Below are 17,256 nucleotides of genomic sequence, written 5' to 3' on the forward strand. Positions count from 1 at the left end.
CCCATTATCCTTAATGTTTCCCACAAAAAGGTCCAGCTAACACGATCAAAAGCTTCAGCCGCGTTAAATGCAGCAACAGCCAGGGGCATGGAATTAGCGACTGCCAAGTCTATACTCCCAATTAACTGTAAAGTCAGTTCCTGAATGAACCTCCCAGGAATAAAGCCCTTCTGGTCGGTGTGAACCAACTGATGGACCAACTTAACCAATTTCCCTGCTAAAATGCTCATAAAGATTTTATAGTCTGCATTTAGCAGGGAGATGGGCCTATAGGAATCAGCTTTAATTGGGTCCTTTCCTGGTTTTAAGATAAGGATAATCGTTGCCTCCTTCCAAGAGTTTGGGACTCTCCCCTCAGGGCTATAGACATAGTTAAATAGATCACACAGCCTCGGAATTAGTTCTTCCTGGAGAGATTTATATATCTCGGCTGGGAGGGCGTCGGTCCCTGCAGCCTTATTGTTTTTAACCTTATTGATGTCGATTTTTACCTCGCTTTCTGTAAAGGGAGCATCAAGGGAGGCACGACCTCCTTCTGCAAGAATTGGAAGATTTTTAGACTCCAGCCAGTTTTTAATAGACTCTGGGTCAGAGTTATTCTCTTCTCTATAAAGGTTAGAGAACAAAGCTATGAGACAGCTTTGCATATCCGCCTGCTTATATGATGTTGCCCCATTGTCGTCAATAATTAGCTTGCTTATGTTGTTATTGGAGCGCTCAACCCACGCCTTCCAAGCTAAAAGAGCCCCAGCCTTTTCACCATATTCAAAATGTTGCATATTGTTTGATTGCCACTGAGCTTTAACTTTTAATTCCAGTTTGCCCCTATAATCTTGACGCAGACGATCCAAATCTGCATTTAGTTGGGTAAATCTATCACTAGAGACCTGAGGACTACTTAGCCTCTCATTCTCCAGCCTACCTATCTCCTGTTCTAAATTTTTAAAATCCAGTAGCTCCTCCCTATTCTTTGCGCAGGTCAGGCTATGGATCTGGCCTCGTAGGTTTGCTTTATAAGCATCCCAGACGAAGTTAAGGGTTGTTGAGCCACTATTTAAAGAAAAATACTCTAAAGTTGAATTTTTTAAAACCCTAATAGTATCCTCATTAGAGAACATTGATCTTTTCAATGTCCATCTAGATCTAGGGCTTTGCCAGCCCCCCAAATACGAAAAGAAAATTGGGGCATGGTCGGAGATAGTACAAGGTTGTACAAAGATGCTACCAACTTTCTCTAACCTCAGTCTATCTATTAAAATGTAGTCTAACCGTGAGGAGTGGCCATATTTTTTACTAAAAAAGTGAAACCAGGTTTATCCCCCATCTTGGCCCTCCAAAGGTCTGCTAGCCCAAGGTCATGGATCATATTAACTAATGCTCTACGAACACGTGGGGCACCAATGTGTTGACTATGGTTAGACCTGACCGCACCGGATCAAAGAGAACATTAAAGTCGCCTCCGATAACTATTGGAGTGTTGGTTCCGATCAGATTGGATTGCATATTACAGAGATGTGTTGGATCATCAACATTTGGGCCGTAATAAGAGACGACAGTAAGCTCGGTCCCCCCTATGTCAACCAATGCCATTATCCACCTCCCTGACTGGGCCGAGGTAACAGATTTAATACTACCATTTGCCCCTGATCTGATCAAAATCGCCACCCCCTTATTATGCGTAGACTGCTCAGAGGTACAAAGACTCAACCCAACAATATTTACCTAAAGTCAACCTGGACTCCGAATAACTCAGATGTGTCTCCTGGAGAATAAACACCTGAGCGGAAGACTGTTCCAAATACTTCATGATAAGCCGTTCCCTACGTGGACATCTAAGCCCATTGATGTTCCAGGAGATACATTTAATTGAACTACTCATTCAAACTGCCTATTTCCCTAGGGTACCCAGAAATAATCAAACATTCTAATGATGGCTTCAAAGTTATAAATGTGAGACTGAGGATATTTTTTTGAATTTTTTCCCATTGCAACCCCAACTGTGCTCTCCCCCCCCCCACCCTCCATCCATACCATCCCCTGTGCACCCTCTACCCATCCCCGGGGAACCCCCCTATTATACCAGGCAAAAGCCCTATGGGCGAGACCCCCACTGGATGTCTATCGGACCATTATACATCTACACTGTTAGATCCCTACATGTAATGTCAGCTAGGTGATTCAATGGTGATTCTGACTTATAAGTTTGCCTCCGCATACTACACCTCACTTTTATTTTTAATTTCTTCTATGAGGGTATCTACCTCTTCAACTTGGCGCATATTATACATGTGGTTGTTCCACATTATTCGAAGCGAGGCTGGGAATCTTAATTGTACCTTATCCCCCAGTGAGCTCAGGATTGTCATCCTTTTGCCCAACTCCCACTGCCTTGTCGCTGTAATGTGTGAGACATCCGACCTAATGGAAAAGGAGAATTGGCTAGCAGAAGATGTACGTTTGACCGTGCCTGCCTTCAATGCAAGGGTTAAGATTTTCTCCTTTAGTGAGTACGTTAAAAAATTCACTAGGATTTTCCTTGGCTTGAGGTTTGTCGAACTCCTCTTATATGGATATCGGTGGACACGCTGAATGTCGCTGACTAAGTTAACTTCTGGGAAGACTTTAAGGATTGTATCTTTAAGGAGAGTAATCACAAAGTTTTTAATGTCACCCCCTTCCAAGTCCTCGGGAACATTTAGTATCTTCAGATTGTTCTTTCTGGCATGATTCTCGAGACGCTCTATATCATCCTTCAGATCTCTATTCTGGAGAACTAGTTTGTCTATTTTTGCGGAGGAGCTATGTAATGATTCCTTTATATTCGGAATTTCAAGTTCTAAGGCATCAGTTCTTTGTGAGATTTCTTCAACTTTTTTAGTTAACACCTCACATGAAGATTTAATTTCAGCTTGGTTGGATTCGAAGATAGTAAATCTTCTTCCAATGTCGTCCTTTAATGCTATTAAGATGTCTGCTAGGGATCCAATTCCAGCTCCACCTCCCTCTGCATTAAAGGGATCCTTTTTTGCACGTCTTGGGTTCCCGGAGGGCCGGTTTTAGCCAGGGTTAAGGGAAATAAAACCTCGACTACATCATCCTTTTCCATTGGTTGTAGAAGGTCGGGATCCAGACCTTGATCTCCTTGACTCTCAAGGGCCGAATAGCGATTAGAGATGACTATAGAAGGGTGGACAACAGGTTGTTCAATGGATGTGCACGGGCCATCTGTTCCCCAAACGGGAGGTGAAATCAGGGTTGTTGGCACGATGGTCTCCTTCTGCAGAGGGAGACTCTGCGGGTGCGCCACCTGGGCAGTAGAAGTTGGCATGTTACTCCCTTTTTTATTCTTATCTGAAGGAGTATTAAGTCCTTATAAAAGGTCTTCAACGAGGGAGTAACTTTTACTTTGGGAGACAGGGTTTTTTTGACCCTGCCTTTCCCTCTTGTTCCACCCGGTGTACTGCTCTCCGTGGTGTCTTCTTTCTCGCACCGCCTAGCTGTGAATTTTACCTCCGTAATGGAGGGCAAGACCCCCAGGTCCACAGCAGTGTCTATCTTCACTGCTCTGTTTCGTAGTGTATATCGTCACACAGTTGATCTTAAGCTCTGCTGACTTTTGGCACTACTATGGGCACGATTCAAAATATTCTGCCCACCCTTCTCCATGCAACCCCGATAACTCCCCTGCTGTGAAGGCCAGAGCTCCTCATCCAAACACCGCTTAATGTCGAATGCCTCGCCTTCCTCAACCTCCGTCCCAGAAACCGAGTCACAAGCCCCAATCAGGCAAGGAAAAGCTAACAATCCCCTCCGCTCATCGAGTGAGTACCACTTAACCCCGTCTCTCACCGCCTCGAGCCCCGAAAACGCACAGTCATCAGCAGCACTTGGTCCGACTAGTTTCACGGTGGAACCGCCTCTCGAATCTTGGCAGATTAATCCCTCGCTGGAATGACAGGTGCTGACTCTGCCGCCATGAACCCGGATCCACAGCCGAAGGATGCGCTGCCGCCCCAGCTCCTGTGCTGCACTTGCAACCCGCGGTGGTGACACTCCAGGGAGCACAGACAGATACCCCCCAACACCATCCGGCCTTAGGGGTGCTCCACCAGGTAGATTACGGGGAAAAAAATCGGCCGCGAATGAAGACTTCGGGAGGCGGGGGAGCCGGGGGACATTGGACGCAAAATGAAGCGTGGAAGCAGCGGGTAGTTTCAGAGTGAAAAGATATTAGAATGCTAAGGTCAGTAGTCCGAAATTAAATATCACCATCCTGCCGATCTTTTAAGAAACAAAAAAAGCCTACTGCAATCGATTGCAGGGGTCCGGTGCAGAATCCATGGTAGACATCGGAGGAGCTCGCCCGCAGCCGTTTAGCTTCTGGCCGCCATGTTCCCCCTCAATCCCTGCAAAGCATTTCTCGAGAAGGAAAGTTTCAATTCTATGTCAGTCCACGGAGCACCACAAGCGTTTTATTACATAGACATGCCTGGCTACGCATATCGAGGTTCAAACCTGAAGTACAAAGTGCCATTCTTAATCAACCCTTTCATGAGCAACACCTATTCGGACCTAACGTAGATGTATCACTTGAAAAAATGAAAAAGGATACAGATACCGCCAAATCTTTGCAGTCGCAGGCTCCCAGAAGTTCATTTCGACGCTCATCCTATCGAGGTGCCACCAGGGTATACTCTTCAGACACACCTTCTACCTCATGCAAAGCCCCTACACAGTCCACTTACAGCAAGGGCTACCAAAGGGGTGGTTACAGGGGTAACAATAACAAAGGTAGAGGTAAAAATAACAACTTCCGCTCTGCCTCTACCCCTGCCCAATGACTCCCTTCCCCTTCCCCCGTCCCATTCCACTCCTGTCGGGGGAAGACTTCAACAATACCTGCCAGCCTGGGAAAACATCACATCAGACAGGTGGGTGCTCCAAATAATTCAATCAGGTTACTGTCTAGAACTAACATCCACACCCCCAAACATACCACCCAAGAAGCATCCAATGTCACAAGAACATTTAACACTGCTCAGACAGGAGGTACTATCCCTCCTGCAGAAAAATGCAATAGGAATAGTTTCAGAGCATCACAAATACAAAGGAGTATACTCCCTATATTTCCTAATACCAAAGAAGGACGGATCTCTAAGACCCATCCTAGACCCCAAACCTCTAAACATTTACATACAGTCTGATCATTTTCATATGGTCACACTACAACAAGTCCTTCCACTTCTGGTACTAAACGACTTCCTTGTCACTCTAGATCTCAAGGACGCCTACTTCCATATTCCCATCCACACAGCGCACAGAAAATATCTCAGATTTGTGCTAGACGGGCAGCACTACCAGTTCAAAGTGCTCCTATTCGGAGTCACAACAGCGCCAAGGGTGTTTACAAAATGCCTAGCAGTAGTAGCGGCACACTTAAGAAGACAACATATTCATGTCTTCCCATATCTAGACGACTGGCTCATAAAAGCCAGCTCATACAGCCAGTGTGTACAACACACTCACGCTGCTATTCAACTGCTTCACGACTTGGGATTCACTGTAAATCACACCAAATCTTATCCGCAACCCTCACACATACAACAGTATCTCTGCGCTTTAATAAACACCCAACTAACACTAGCTTATCCCTCTCCAGCCAGGATAACAAGTGTACAAACTCTCCTAACAAAATTCAAACTGCAACACTCGCTACCAGCTCGAGTGCTCATGCAGCTTATAGGAATGACTGCATCTTGCATATTTGTAGTACCTCACGGAAGACTGCAAATGTGTCCACTTCAAGAGTGCCTAGCACGCCAATGGAACTAGGCTCAAGGTCAACTAACAGACCTAGTGTTGGTAGACTGTCAGACTCATCGTTCTCTGCAATGGTGGAACACCAAAAACTTTTCCAAAGGGCGACCGTTTCTAGAGCCAGTTCCTCAAATTTTCATGACAGCGGATGCATCGCTCTCCGGCTGGGGAGCTCACCTATTGCATCTCACCATGCAAGGCAGGTGGACACCGCAGCAAAAGTTACTCCACATCAACCACTTGGAGTTTCTAGCTGTGTTTCGGCTTAAAAGCATTTCAAATTCAAGTGTCAGGCAAAGCTGTCTCAGTCCGCACAGACAATATGACAGCTATGTACTACATAAACAAACAAGGGGGAACACACTCTATGCAGCGCTCTGTTAGCACAGCAGATATGGAGAAGGGCTATACCACTAAAGATCTTCCTCTTAGCCCAACACGTCCCAGGAGTACAAAACACTATGGCAGATCTGCTAAGTCGACAAACACAGGAGATCCACAAGTGGGAACTTCATCCACAAGTTCTTCATCCGTTCTTTCAAATGTGGGGACACCCTCAGATAGACCTCTTTGCCACCCACGAAAACGCAAAATGCCCAAACTTTGCCGCCGGATACCCACACCCACTGTCCAAAGGCAATGGATATGGATGAACTGGTCAAAACTATTTGCGTAACTATTGCGTACGCTTTTCCTCCTCTCCCACTACTTCCGTTAGTGGTATGAAAACTACAGCAACATTCCCTGACGCTCATTCTAGTCCCTCCAACTTGGGCCAGACAACCGTGGTACACCACGCTGTTGCAGATGTCTGTAGTACCGCACCGAAAACGAAACTTATCTCCACGCCTATTAACACAGAACCATGGAGAGATCAGACACCCGGACCCAACTCAGCTCAACCTAGCGATCTGGCTCCTGAGGTCATAGACCATAGAAGGAAGGTCCTTCTCCTACCTGGCCGCCAAGACCTGGAACTCCCTCCCGACCGACCTACGCCTGACCCAGGACCACCTCTCCTTCAGGAAGAGGCTTAAGACCTGGCTGTTCGAGCAGTAAAGGCACCCCCCCCCTCCTAGCGCCATGAGACCCTACGGGTGAGTAGTGCGCTCTATAAATGTATTGATTGATTGATTGATTGGTTACCTCAGCCTTCCTCCAGAATGTATGAACTTCATCAAAGAAGCTAGACGTCCCACTAATAGAGCATGTTATGCCGCTAAGTGGAAGCGGTTTGTCATATACTGCCAAAACAACCAAATAAATCCTTTAGACGTGTCTATTCAACACATCATAGGATATCTATTACACCTCCAAAAGTGTAACTTAGCCTATTCATCTATCAGACTACACCTCGCTGCCATCGCAACATACTTACAAAATAGACAACATCTATCTCTTTTTAGAGTACCAGCTATAAAAGCTTTCATGGAAGGGCCTTGAATCATTTTAAAACACAATGTTGTAAATAGCGTTTTTCAATCATTAATTTTCAATGTGTATGTCTATTACATACATTTTGCAGACAATGTGTTTATGCATCATGCAACATCCATATTAAAAGTTTATTTTAGATCAATACATGACCTCACATATGAGAAATAGAAGGGTGTGACAGATTATTTACAGTAATATTAATGAACTGCTGTTGTGTTACAAACTGAAAACACACATCACTATCCCTGAATATCCTATGTACACACATTTAGTATTTGACCAAAGAAGGCATGAAAGAGCTGAGACTAGATCATAAAATCAAAGCTGGTCTGAACAGGGGCCCCAAAAATACATTTGGCCCACAGGCCACAAAATCCTTAAAACGTCCCTGAAAGTTTCTTTTAAAATTACACAGGCAGGCGCGCAAAATGCCAGTCAGCCATGGGTTTAAACAGCTTGCAAATTGCTAAATATAGTTATAAATAGGTATGTATTCATTTGTAATGTTAACGAGCTCCCTGTCCCCCCTTCTTTTTGTTGATTCATTTGTAATGTGACTTTTTTTTATCTTTGCTCCCTTTTATTATCAGTCATTGATCATTCAGGTAGCCCTAGAAAACAAGTGGTGTTTTGAGCTGTGTAATAAGCCTCTGTCATTTCACCACACCCACCCACCCACAAACCTGCAGTTTACTAAACACTCTTATTGTATTGAATGGTATTCGCTGAATATGCCCGGAATGTGCGTGTGGCGGTCGAGTCCAGGTGGTGGGGGGGCCCAACATCTAAAAAAATTCAGCTGGGGGGGGCTCAACCTACAAAAGTTTGAAGACCTCTGCCCTAGACGATATATACAAAGCAGCTACATAGTCTACACCGCACACATTCACAAAGCATTACTGTGTAGATGTGCAAACTAAGCAACAAGCCACTGTGGGGCAGGCTGCACTAAAAACACTGTTTCAAACAACTGCAACAGATACTGGTGGTCGCCGCTAGGTGTGGGTACTGCTATATAACCTATTCACAGTGTGTAATCTGCAGCTCATATGCCTCGAACAGAAAATGCTACTTACCAGTATGCATCTGTTCTTGGCATGTAGAGCTGCACAGTTACACACGCCTCCCCGGCTACCTTTATTTGTTCCAGTATTATCTTAATTAGATACAAATCACATGGACATCACTACCTCTTGTACAGCTCCATCACTTCCCTAATGGCGAAAAACAATCTAGGGATGGAGGCGATGCCCATGCGCAGTATCATCCAAAGGAGGAGTCGCCTATCCCGTGACTTCCAAAGACTTTTCTACAACAAGACAAACTGCAAACATCCGGGCCCAACACTAGGTGGCCATCTATGCACAGTGTGTAACTCTGCAGCTCTACATGCCAAGAACAGATGCATTCTGGTAAGTAGCATTTTCCAAATGGTAATTTATCCCTGCCAGACGGCTAGATCGCACTCGGTCGTTAATGGTTCTTCACTGGAGAGGATCTGCACCTTAGAATACATGGGCTCACCCTCAATGAGCAGTTTGGTTGGAAGCCCCAGATCCAAAACTGTAAACCCGGACGATATTATTCTACTGGTGGTATCCTGAGTGCCTCGACGGGGTTGAGCTTTCGCCAGAGCTCTTAGGGGGACAGGGAGTTAAGGGGATTCTCTATACGGTGTGGAACTCTGGGGGCACAACATCGTCAATAATATCGAACTGCCTGAAAATCGTTTTCACCGACTACTCACCAATCTTACTGCCAGCACTCCACTAGTGCCACTTAGATTAGACCTTGACATTCGACCTTTTGCCCTCAGACCCCTGCTGTAATAGAGGAGGATCTGGTCCTCAGCAGACTTATTGTCCTTTCAGCTGGTCTTGGAAGAAATTTCAAAACTTCCTGGAGCTATCCGGATCCCATGGCTGGGGGATATTAGGCGCACTCTTGAAGAGATAGGGTGCAAAAATATGTGGTCCCATTCGGAAACATTGTCTGGCGTTTCCAAGTTAATGCTTAAGGAGACATCCAGATGGTAGATTCCACATGAGTGGGGTGGTGGGCAGGTAGCCTGACCTCCACTTTTATGGAATTGAAAGACACCTTTTGTCTGGAAGAGTACATAGAAACAATTGAGAACCCGGCTGCTTGATCTCTGTATATCCATTTCCGCTCCGGTACCTTGCTGCTTCGATCATTTACTGGGCAGTGACAACGTTCCTACAACGATGCTGAATCTGACCTGTAGAAGTCCGTTTTGTCCTGAGGCTAAGAAAACTAGACTATGTCCTGTATTTTTGTCTCCAATATCATTTACATTGGAGGTAGTGGATCTTGCTCTGTGCTGCAATCTGAGCATTAGTAACCACAAAATTGCAACTAGGATACATACGGCAGATACTGCTCAACTAATTGTATTTGCTATTTCTGGCTTTCTCACATATATGTGGAGACGGTCAGGAACGGGTCGTCCTTTTGCTGCTCAATGCCTAGTGTCCAGACCCTGTGTTTTATTTTGCAGTTTCCGATGATTTTACAAATTGTATGCTGTTTTTGAATATGGTCTTCCAGCGCGCTTGTTACAGTGCAATTATGTCTAGGTGTTCTGAAATGAACTTTGCCTCCTACTTAAAATTGTTGTGACGTTGTCCTGATACGCTGATAGTTCTTCTGTCCCTTTTTTTAAAAACAATTCTATAACTCCAGATTTTAATTATTTACTGATGTTATTGTTTTAACATATTATATCTGCTTTTATGGCAATTGCCGAAATAAAGTCTAATAAAGGTTAAAGGTAACTAGTCTGTTTCCGATTGTTTTATAAAAGGAAACATCATTATTGTTGGTTAAAGTCATTTTGAATATAATCCGCTGAAAGTGTTTGGGTGGGCATTTTTTCATCAGTGTGTTTGAAAATGTAAATGTGTCCAAATAATACGCATAATTTGCCTTAATATAAAGAAGACTTAACTTGCAAAGCCTTTTCTGCATTACCCCAGATTTACTCTTGACTTTCTCTTGAATTTGCCGGCGTTTGGCCCTCATACAGATGAAAACAGGCTTCCTAATCAAAACAATTAAATGCTGTATAATTTGTTGTTCGATATGCTTAATTAAGACTACTATGCCATATCATTTTAACCTCCGTTACAGCATATTTGCAGTTTACATTCTGAAAAGTTAGTTTACTTTAGCTGCAGTTAAGAGTGCCATGCTCATGCTCATGCTGGTTTAAAAAAAATGTTTTCAACGCAGGTGTCTGCAAAATCCGGATACAAGCAGATCCCCGGACCATGGAACGTCTATTTGAAATCCCTGATGAGGAGAAGTGCTCAGAATTTCTTACAGCTGTCCAGCATGTGCAGAAAGGTAATTGACAGGAGCAGCTGCTACTGCTCCCGAGAAGCAGCAGTGGGGTGGGGAGGAGGGATTTAAAAAATAAAAAAAGCTACCAGCCACCGCTTCTCCTTCCTCCCTTCTGGGCAAGCAGGAAGCGCCTAAGCTTCCCATAGCCAATCACAACGCTGCAATGCAGCATTGTGATTACTCTGAGCACCATGGCTTGGTGCCAACTAGGGCCTAGGAACCTAGGCCTGTTCTCCACCTAGGCTGTAATACAGACTGGGTGGAGAACATGCAAAGTGTGCATGACTGTTTGGCTGGCCCCTGAGGGCCAGCTACACAGTCATTGCGCACCTTACAGAGTGCGCACCACTCCTTCTTTCTACTCTGAGATCAGAGCAGCCCCGCCCGCAAAGCAGCCAAGCAGCAGGAACAAATAAAATGATAATAACAAGTTATTATCATTTTATTTGTCCTTCTTTGCATTGCTAAAAGTAGTGGAGCGACGCTCCTCCGCCCTAGTGGAGGACCCACCACTGGACTATAGAATGCTCCCAGAGTATTCAGAGGTTGTGAATGCCTGTTCTGAGCGCAGGTGCTTATATAGTGACAGTCCTTGTGGTGAATATTTCGAATCTTGAAGCATATTCATTGCAGTCAAAGCATGTGGCCAGTAGAAAAAAGCAAGCCATTGCAAATTTTAGGATGTTTATAACTATGTTGAATTCCATCTTTTCTTATTCTCTATGGATGTACCAGTTCAAGTTTATTTTTTTAAGTGCACAGTTAATTAAAACTGTTGCAACAGCCAGTGGATTGTGAACAGTAGTTAAAAATAATTATAAACAAAAGTTCAACTTGCGCCGGATAGTAAACACTGTGGGTTGTAAATTACAGCAATACAGTTCACAGTCTCTAAAAAGTGTGTTTGTGGTTATGTCTGTGAACTCCTGAACAGCAGAGCTCAGTACTGATATTGTAGAGCATGGAGATTCAGTTCAGGAATTGCTGTGGCATCGGTACCTGAAACCCCTAGAGGCGAGTACCCCCGGTTTCCAATATAAGATGCCTATTTGGTTTAAGGTGTGTGAAGTGACTCTGCTCAACTGTGCAAGAAGATGCACTAACGTGGCAGTACTTACTGATCTTGAGATCAAAGAAATCAGAATTCCGTGCTTGGCCTGGGTTTGTAATTTTTTTCAGTTGCCAGGGTCCTAAGTTTCTGCTCAACTCTTGCCAAGTATTTCACCAGTCTGCAATTTAGCTGTATATCTGAAGGACAAAAACAGGCGATAACTGCCTGTTTGCAGTGGCGTATCTCCCTGATGTTGAACATTGCTTTTAGTATGGCTTTTCGATCCTCCAGGGCAGATATGTATATGCAGATTTGGTGTACCATGGTTTCTGGGCATTGGCTGCATAATCTGCCAATGCCCTTGGTGCGTTGCCAAGGTGGCAAGTGTAAGAGCGAAGGCAGGTAGACAAGGTGATATTTCAAGAAGCTTCTTTTGGTATGAGCACTGATGCCTGCACCCAAGTATGGTTGAGGTACTAGGTTTTGTAAGTAGCTACTGTTAGCCAGGTGTGCGATCATATTGAGAATACCTTCTTATCGGCCAGCAGGGAGGCCCACTTGACTGTTTTATTTCCTACAGTATTCTTAACTTGAGAGTAACTGCAGGTTGAGTCCCATAGTTGATTCAGGCCGAGGGATGCTAAGGCCGAGAGAAGGTTCAGGGCTTGCTGCAGGGGTCAATGGATGTTCCAGCTGACTAGATGTTTCCAGAGCTTGTTCCAATCAACTCTGTTGAATTCTGCTTTATATTCTATAAAGAAGGGAAACGGAGAATAGTGATTATTCTTGCATTGGTCAAGCAGTAACAGTAAGGCTAGTATGTTAGATTTTATCATCATGCCCTTTGAAAATCCTGTTTGATTGAAAGGGATTGAATGCATTTTGGTAGCCCAAGATGTTAATGCTTCGAGGAGGCAAGCGAAGTATTTTGACTCTATGCCAAGAAACACTATAAGCTGGTAGTTGACGGGGTCATAATTCTCTCCACCCTTGTAGATTGGGGATATAATTGAGCCCTTTCTGGAGGCGGGTATGCAATTCAGAGTTACCCTACTGTGAAAGACTGGCTCCAGCTTCTTTGCCCAGTATGCTTTGTCCTCTTTGAAGATGGCCATAGGAAAGCTGTTTGGTCCAGGCACCCCGTCGCATTGACCTTTCGAGATTTGATTTTTGATTGTTGTTGCCCCCAGCTTCAGGGGAGTAGATGCCCTTTGATTTCTTTAACTTTGCAGTGCTTCCATTGAGCCTCTTATGGTGCCATATATAGATGTTCTGGGTGGAGTCTCTGGTGTTGCTGGAGCAAGGCATGCCATCAGGTTGTCCGCATTTAGAATTATCCTGAGAAAAGTGGGCATAGAGGTACTCGTGACCGCGTTCTTCCTGGATTTTCACCGTTCAGTTTTTGAGAGTTCATTTCTGTTAGTCACCGTTTTCCAGAATCTTTCATGTTTGTTGGTTTTCAAGTCGAACAAAAGTCTGGCCTAGAGGTTATTTGCCACTCTTTTTGGGTCACACCTGTATTTTCTGTAGGCAGTTCTAGATTTTACCACAGCAGCCTTCAGAAGATGATTGTTTGGTTCCTTTTGAAGAGCTCTGAACATTTTAGGTTTTTAATTGTTTTATAAACAGTCATCATTACGCTACCACTTTGCTTCTGAGGGCCCTGTGCCAGCGTGGTGTATTGGGCAGCAAATTACTAGTGAATTGGTCCCGACGGGACTCCGCCTCGACTATATGCCCCAAAAATGACCTTTTTGCTAGTTTAGTATGATTATAAGCTGAACTGAACTAGCTTGGTATGAAAGCTGTTGATACGATAAACGAGGGGGACTGATAGCACTGTGAAATCTATAAAAGAGCTGCTATGTGGTTGTGAAAAGTTGCAGCAAGTGGATTATCCGCAGGAAAGCGGGCATAGTCTGTCCTCAGGTTGAGAAACTCTAATTAATTGATGAGCTTTCTGCCCTTTTTTTAAACTTAAAGGAGTGACTTTGAGTCCGAATTGGAATTGCCCAATGTACGTTCTGGGCAGTTGGAGTTGGTCATCTTGCTGTGATCCTAACAAATTCATGTTAATGCCCCTGAAAATATGGCCCTTCCTGCAGTTAACTGATCTTGGTTTTTGGATGTTCAAAAGCTCTTTGTTTGGCCTTTGATTTTGGCGGTATATAAATGTTCATAAAAGCCAGAGCGAGCTTGCTGATCTCTCAGCGAAAGATAGTTTGAACACTTTGCAGGCATGCCCAAACTGTTAGCTTTGGTTTATAAACTCAGTTTGGTGCAGCTGAGATTTACATTACCCGGTCCCTAATGTGGCGACTGTAAGGTGATTCTTTTGTTGCAGGCTTTGAGAAACGAATGTAGCCTGGTAATGTTGGTGGGCCACCTCCCAGGTTTCTTGTAGCAAAATCACCTGAAGCAAAGTAAGGTATGCTAGTGTGTCACGATCATTGAGTTAGTTTTGCAGGCCGTTGATGACAGGTGAGCAGATCCTGAAATTCCATGTTTGATCTTAAGCTGTTTCGCTGCAGTCGTTGCTGCGATCTAGATTTATTCAATGCACCAGAAGCCCAGCTTCTGTTGTGGACCTTTACCAATAGTCTTTTGTCATTCTGATAATATGGTGGATCTGCCACGTACGTTTTCCTAGGAAATTTGCTTAGGGAATTTCTTAGGACTGAATGTGTGCTTTTTGGAGGTTTGAAAGTGACCTGTCCCTTTGTGCCCATTGCCAGGGGTATTGGTAAGCTGGTTTGTTGGGGAGGGTCACCTGTATCCTCAAATGCTTAAGTGTCTTAGCTATTTTTAATACCTTGTTGGCTGCTTCGATTGACATCCAGGACACCTCCTAGACAACAACGCGCACAACAGCAAAGAGCTCTTCAACATTGTGAAGGAACTCTCCAACCCCAGCTCCAACACAAACGACGTCCCACCCTTTCAAGACCTCTGCGACTCGCTGGCCACCTTCTTCCACCGCAAGATCGCAGACATCCACGACCGCTTCAAAGCCACGATCGCCCCGACAACCACTGAGACTTCCGCCCCCACGACCACCATGTGCACCAACCGCCTGCTCTCCTGGACCAACATCAATGACTATGACACCATCAAGATCATGAACACCATCCACTCTGGATCTCCGTCAGGCCCATGCCTACACCACATCTTCAACAAAGCCAGCACAGCCATCGCACCCCATCTCCGGAAAGTCATCAACACCTCCTTCGAGACAGCAACCTTCCCGGAGAGCTGGAAGCACGCCGAAATCAACGCCTTACTCAAGAAACCCAAGGCGGAGCTCAAGGTCCTCAAAAACGTCCGGCCCATCTCCCTGCTCCCGTTCCTGGCAACGGTCATCGAGAAGACTGGCAACGAACAACTGACCCGCTACCTCGAGGAGAACAACATCCTGGACCCTTCCCAGTCCGGGTTTCGCAGCAACCACAGCACCAAGACTGCCCTCATCGCCGCCACCAATGACATCAAGTCCCTGCTGGACAACAGAGAAGCGGCGGCCCTCATCCTCCTGGACGTGTCAGCCGCCTTCGACACGGTCTGCCACCACACCCTACGAACATACCTCCACAACGCCGGGATCCAAGAGAAGGCCCTGAACTGGACCACCTCCTTTCTCTCCGGCAGGACACAGAGCGTCCGCCTACCCCCCCTTTCGCTCCGAAGCCACAGAGATCTGCGGTGTACCCCGGAACTCATCCCTCAGCCCAACTCTGTTTAACATCTACTTGGCACCGCTCGCCCATGTCGCCCGTTGGCACGACCTCAACATCATCTCCTACGCCGATGACACCCAGCTGATCCTCTCCCTCACCAAGGCCCCCCCCTCCAAACCCAACCTTCACGAAGGAATGAAGGCCATTGCTGAATGGATGAGGAACAGCCGACTGAAGCTGAACTCGGACAAGACGGAGGTCCTCATCCTCGGACCACCCCTTCTGCCTGAGACGACTTCTGGTGGCCGACCGCACTGGGAACCACCCCAGCACCCAACCTAGGGGTCATCCTTGACTCCACCCTCTCCATGACTAAACCAGTCAATGCCGTCTCCTCCTCCTGCTTCAACACCCTCCGCATGCTCCGCAGGATCTACAAGTGGATCCCCACACCCACCTGAGACCTGCACTGGCTCCTGGTCAACAAGAGGATAACCTTCAAGCTCCTCAATCACGCACACAAGGCACTGCACAACACCGGCCCAACGTACCTCAACAGACGACTCCGCTTCTACACCACCACCCGCCAGCTCCGCTCCGCCGGCCTCGCCCACTCCACAGTCCCCCGCTTCAGAAGAGCGACCTCCGGAGGCAGATTGTTCTCCCACTTCGCCGCCAAGACCTGGAACACCCTCCCCATCCACCTACGGCAGACCCAAGACCTGCTGACCTTCAGAAAACTCCTCAAGACCTGGCTTTTCGAGCAGTAGCAGCATTCCCTACCCCAGCGCCTTGAGACCCTCACGGGTGAGTAGTTCGCTTTACAAATGATATGATTGATTGATTGATTAGATGTCAGTATGTCAACATTTCCTCTTGATTGATACTCTAGGTACATGAAGGTTACCAGGCAGATGTTTGTTCCCAGAGGTGGTGCCTGGGAAGTGAAGTTTTCATTCTGTACTTCCTGTACCAGTGGTGAGTCAGACCTGGCGGTAGAGGAGCAAACGACATACTGTTTTTGACAATACAGGATTGTTATCTTCTATTTGAGCAAGAATGGATGACCGATTGGCTAGTAAATGGTACTCCGACTTATCCTTTTACAGCACCTTGGTAAGGTTGAGCAGAGCTGGAATGACTACCTTGGTATGACTTCCTTATTAGCTGTGATTGTTTATGGATGATATACATTACAAATTGTGGTTTCAGATACATTTGTCTTGGTCCAGATGGAGTCTTTGGTATCCATTGAATTTGATCTGTGAGGGGAGGGCGCCATTTATAGCTGATGTTGGATCTTTCAGGTAATGAAACCTAGTGTGAAGTTGTGTTGATGTTTTAACTGCTTTTTATACGTTGTGAAGAGAGGAATGCCATCCTCACTTAAGTGCATTGACAATTTTTGCACTGCGATGTCCGATTCTGACCCTAATGCTGCCAAAATTGCTGGTGGTGTTGCAATAAATTCTGCTGCCCCAGTGTGAGAGAGATGTTAATTTTTCTTTGGTCTCTGGGAGAGGTCCTATTTTGCAGCTCTCATGTTGCTTGTGCTATGGTTCTAGCTCTTGTATAACTTGGTTTTGGCTTGTGAAGCCTTGTTCGTTACTCCTTGTTCCCTTACTCCTTAGAGCCTGCTGGGTGGGAACACTGGATTCTTGCGCCAAGGAACACGGCACATAAGGTTGTGTGTGTGGCCTTGCTACCCAGTTTTGCCCAGTGGTTTGCAGGAGGTGCTCTGTGTTCCAAAGGTAGCCCGGATTGCAGTAACAGTATAGTCCAGGCTGCAGTTACAGTAGCAGAGTGCTGTGTACAATGAGCAGAGGTGGGGCGGACCAGCTATCGAGGGCTGCAGGTTTATATTATCTGTTGCGTTTATGATTGGTGGATCAGTGTGGAGCGGATGAAAATTAG

At 45.7% G+C, this 17,256-nt stretch overlaps 1 protein-coding gene across 5 annotated transcripts in view; it reads left to right on the forward strand.

Moving 5' to 3' along the window:
• Window positions 1-17,256, forward strand: part of OCRL (OCRL inositol polyphosphate-5-phosphatase) — a 475,965-nt gene that overhangs the window by 96,798 nt on the left and 361,911 nt on the right. For all 5 annotated transcript variants that reach the window (XR_013610641.1, XM_078688434.1, XM_078688437.1 and 2 more), the window contains exon 5: window positions 10,507-10,620. Coding sequence is in view for 4 of the 5 variants with exons in the window: in XM_078688434.1 (XP_078544560.1) it covers window positions 10,507-10,620 (114 nt within the window). In the remaining variant the exon portion in view is untranslated. The remainder of the gene's footprint in view (window positions 1-10,506; window positions 10,621-17,256) is intronic.

Source organism: Lissotriton helveticus, chromosome 4_1, assembly GCF_964261635.1.
Source record: "Lissotriton helveticus chromosome 4_1, aLisHel1.1, whole genome shotgun sequence".
In the NCBI taxonomy this organism is placed as follows: domain Eukaryota; kingdom Metazoa; phylum Chordata; class Amphibia; order Caudata; family Salamandridae; genus Lissotriton; species Lissotriton helveticus.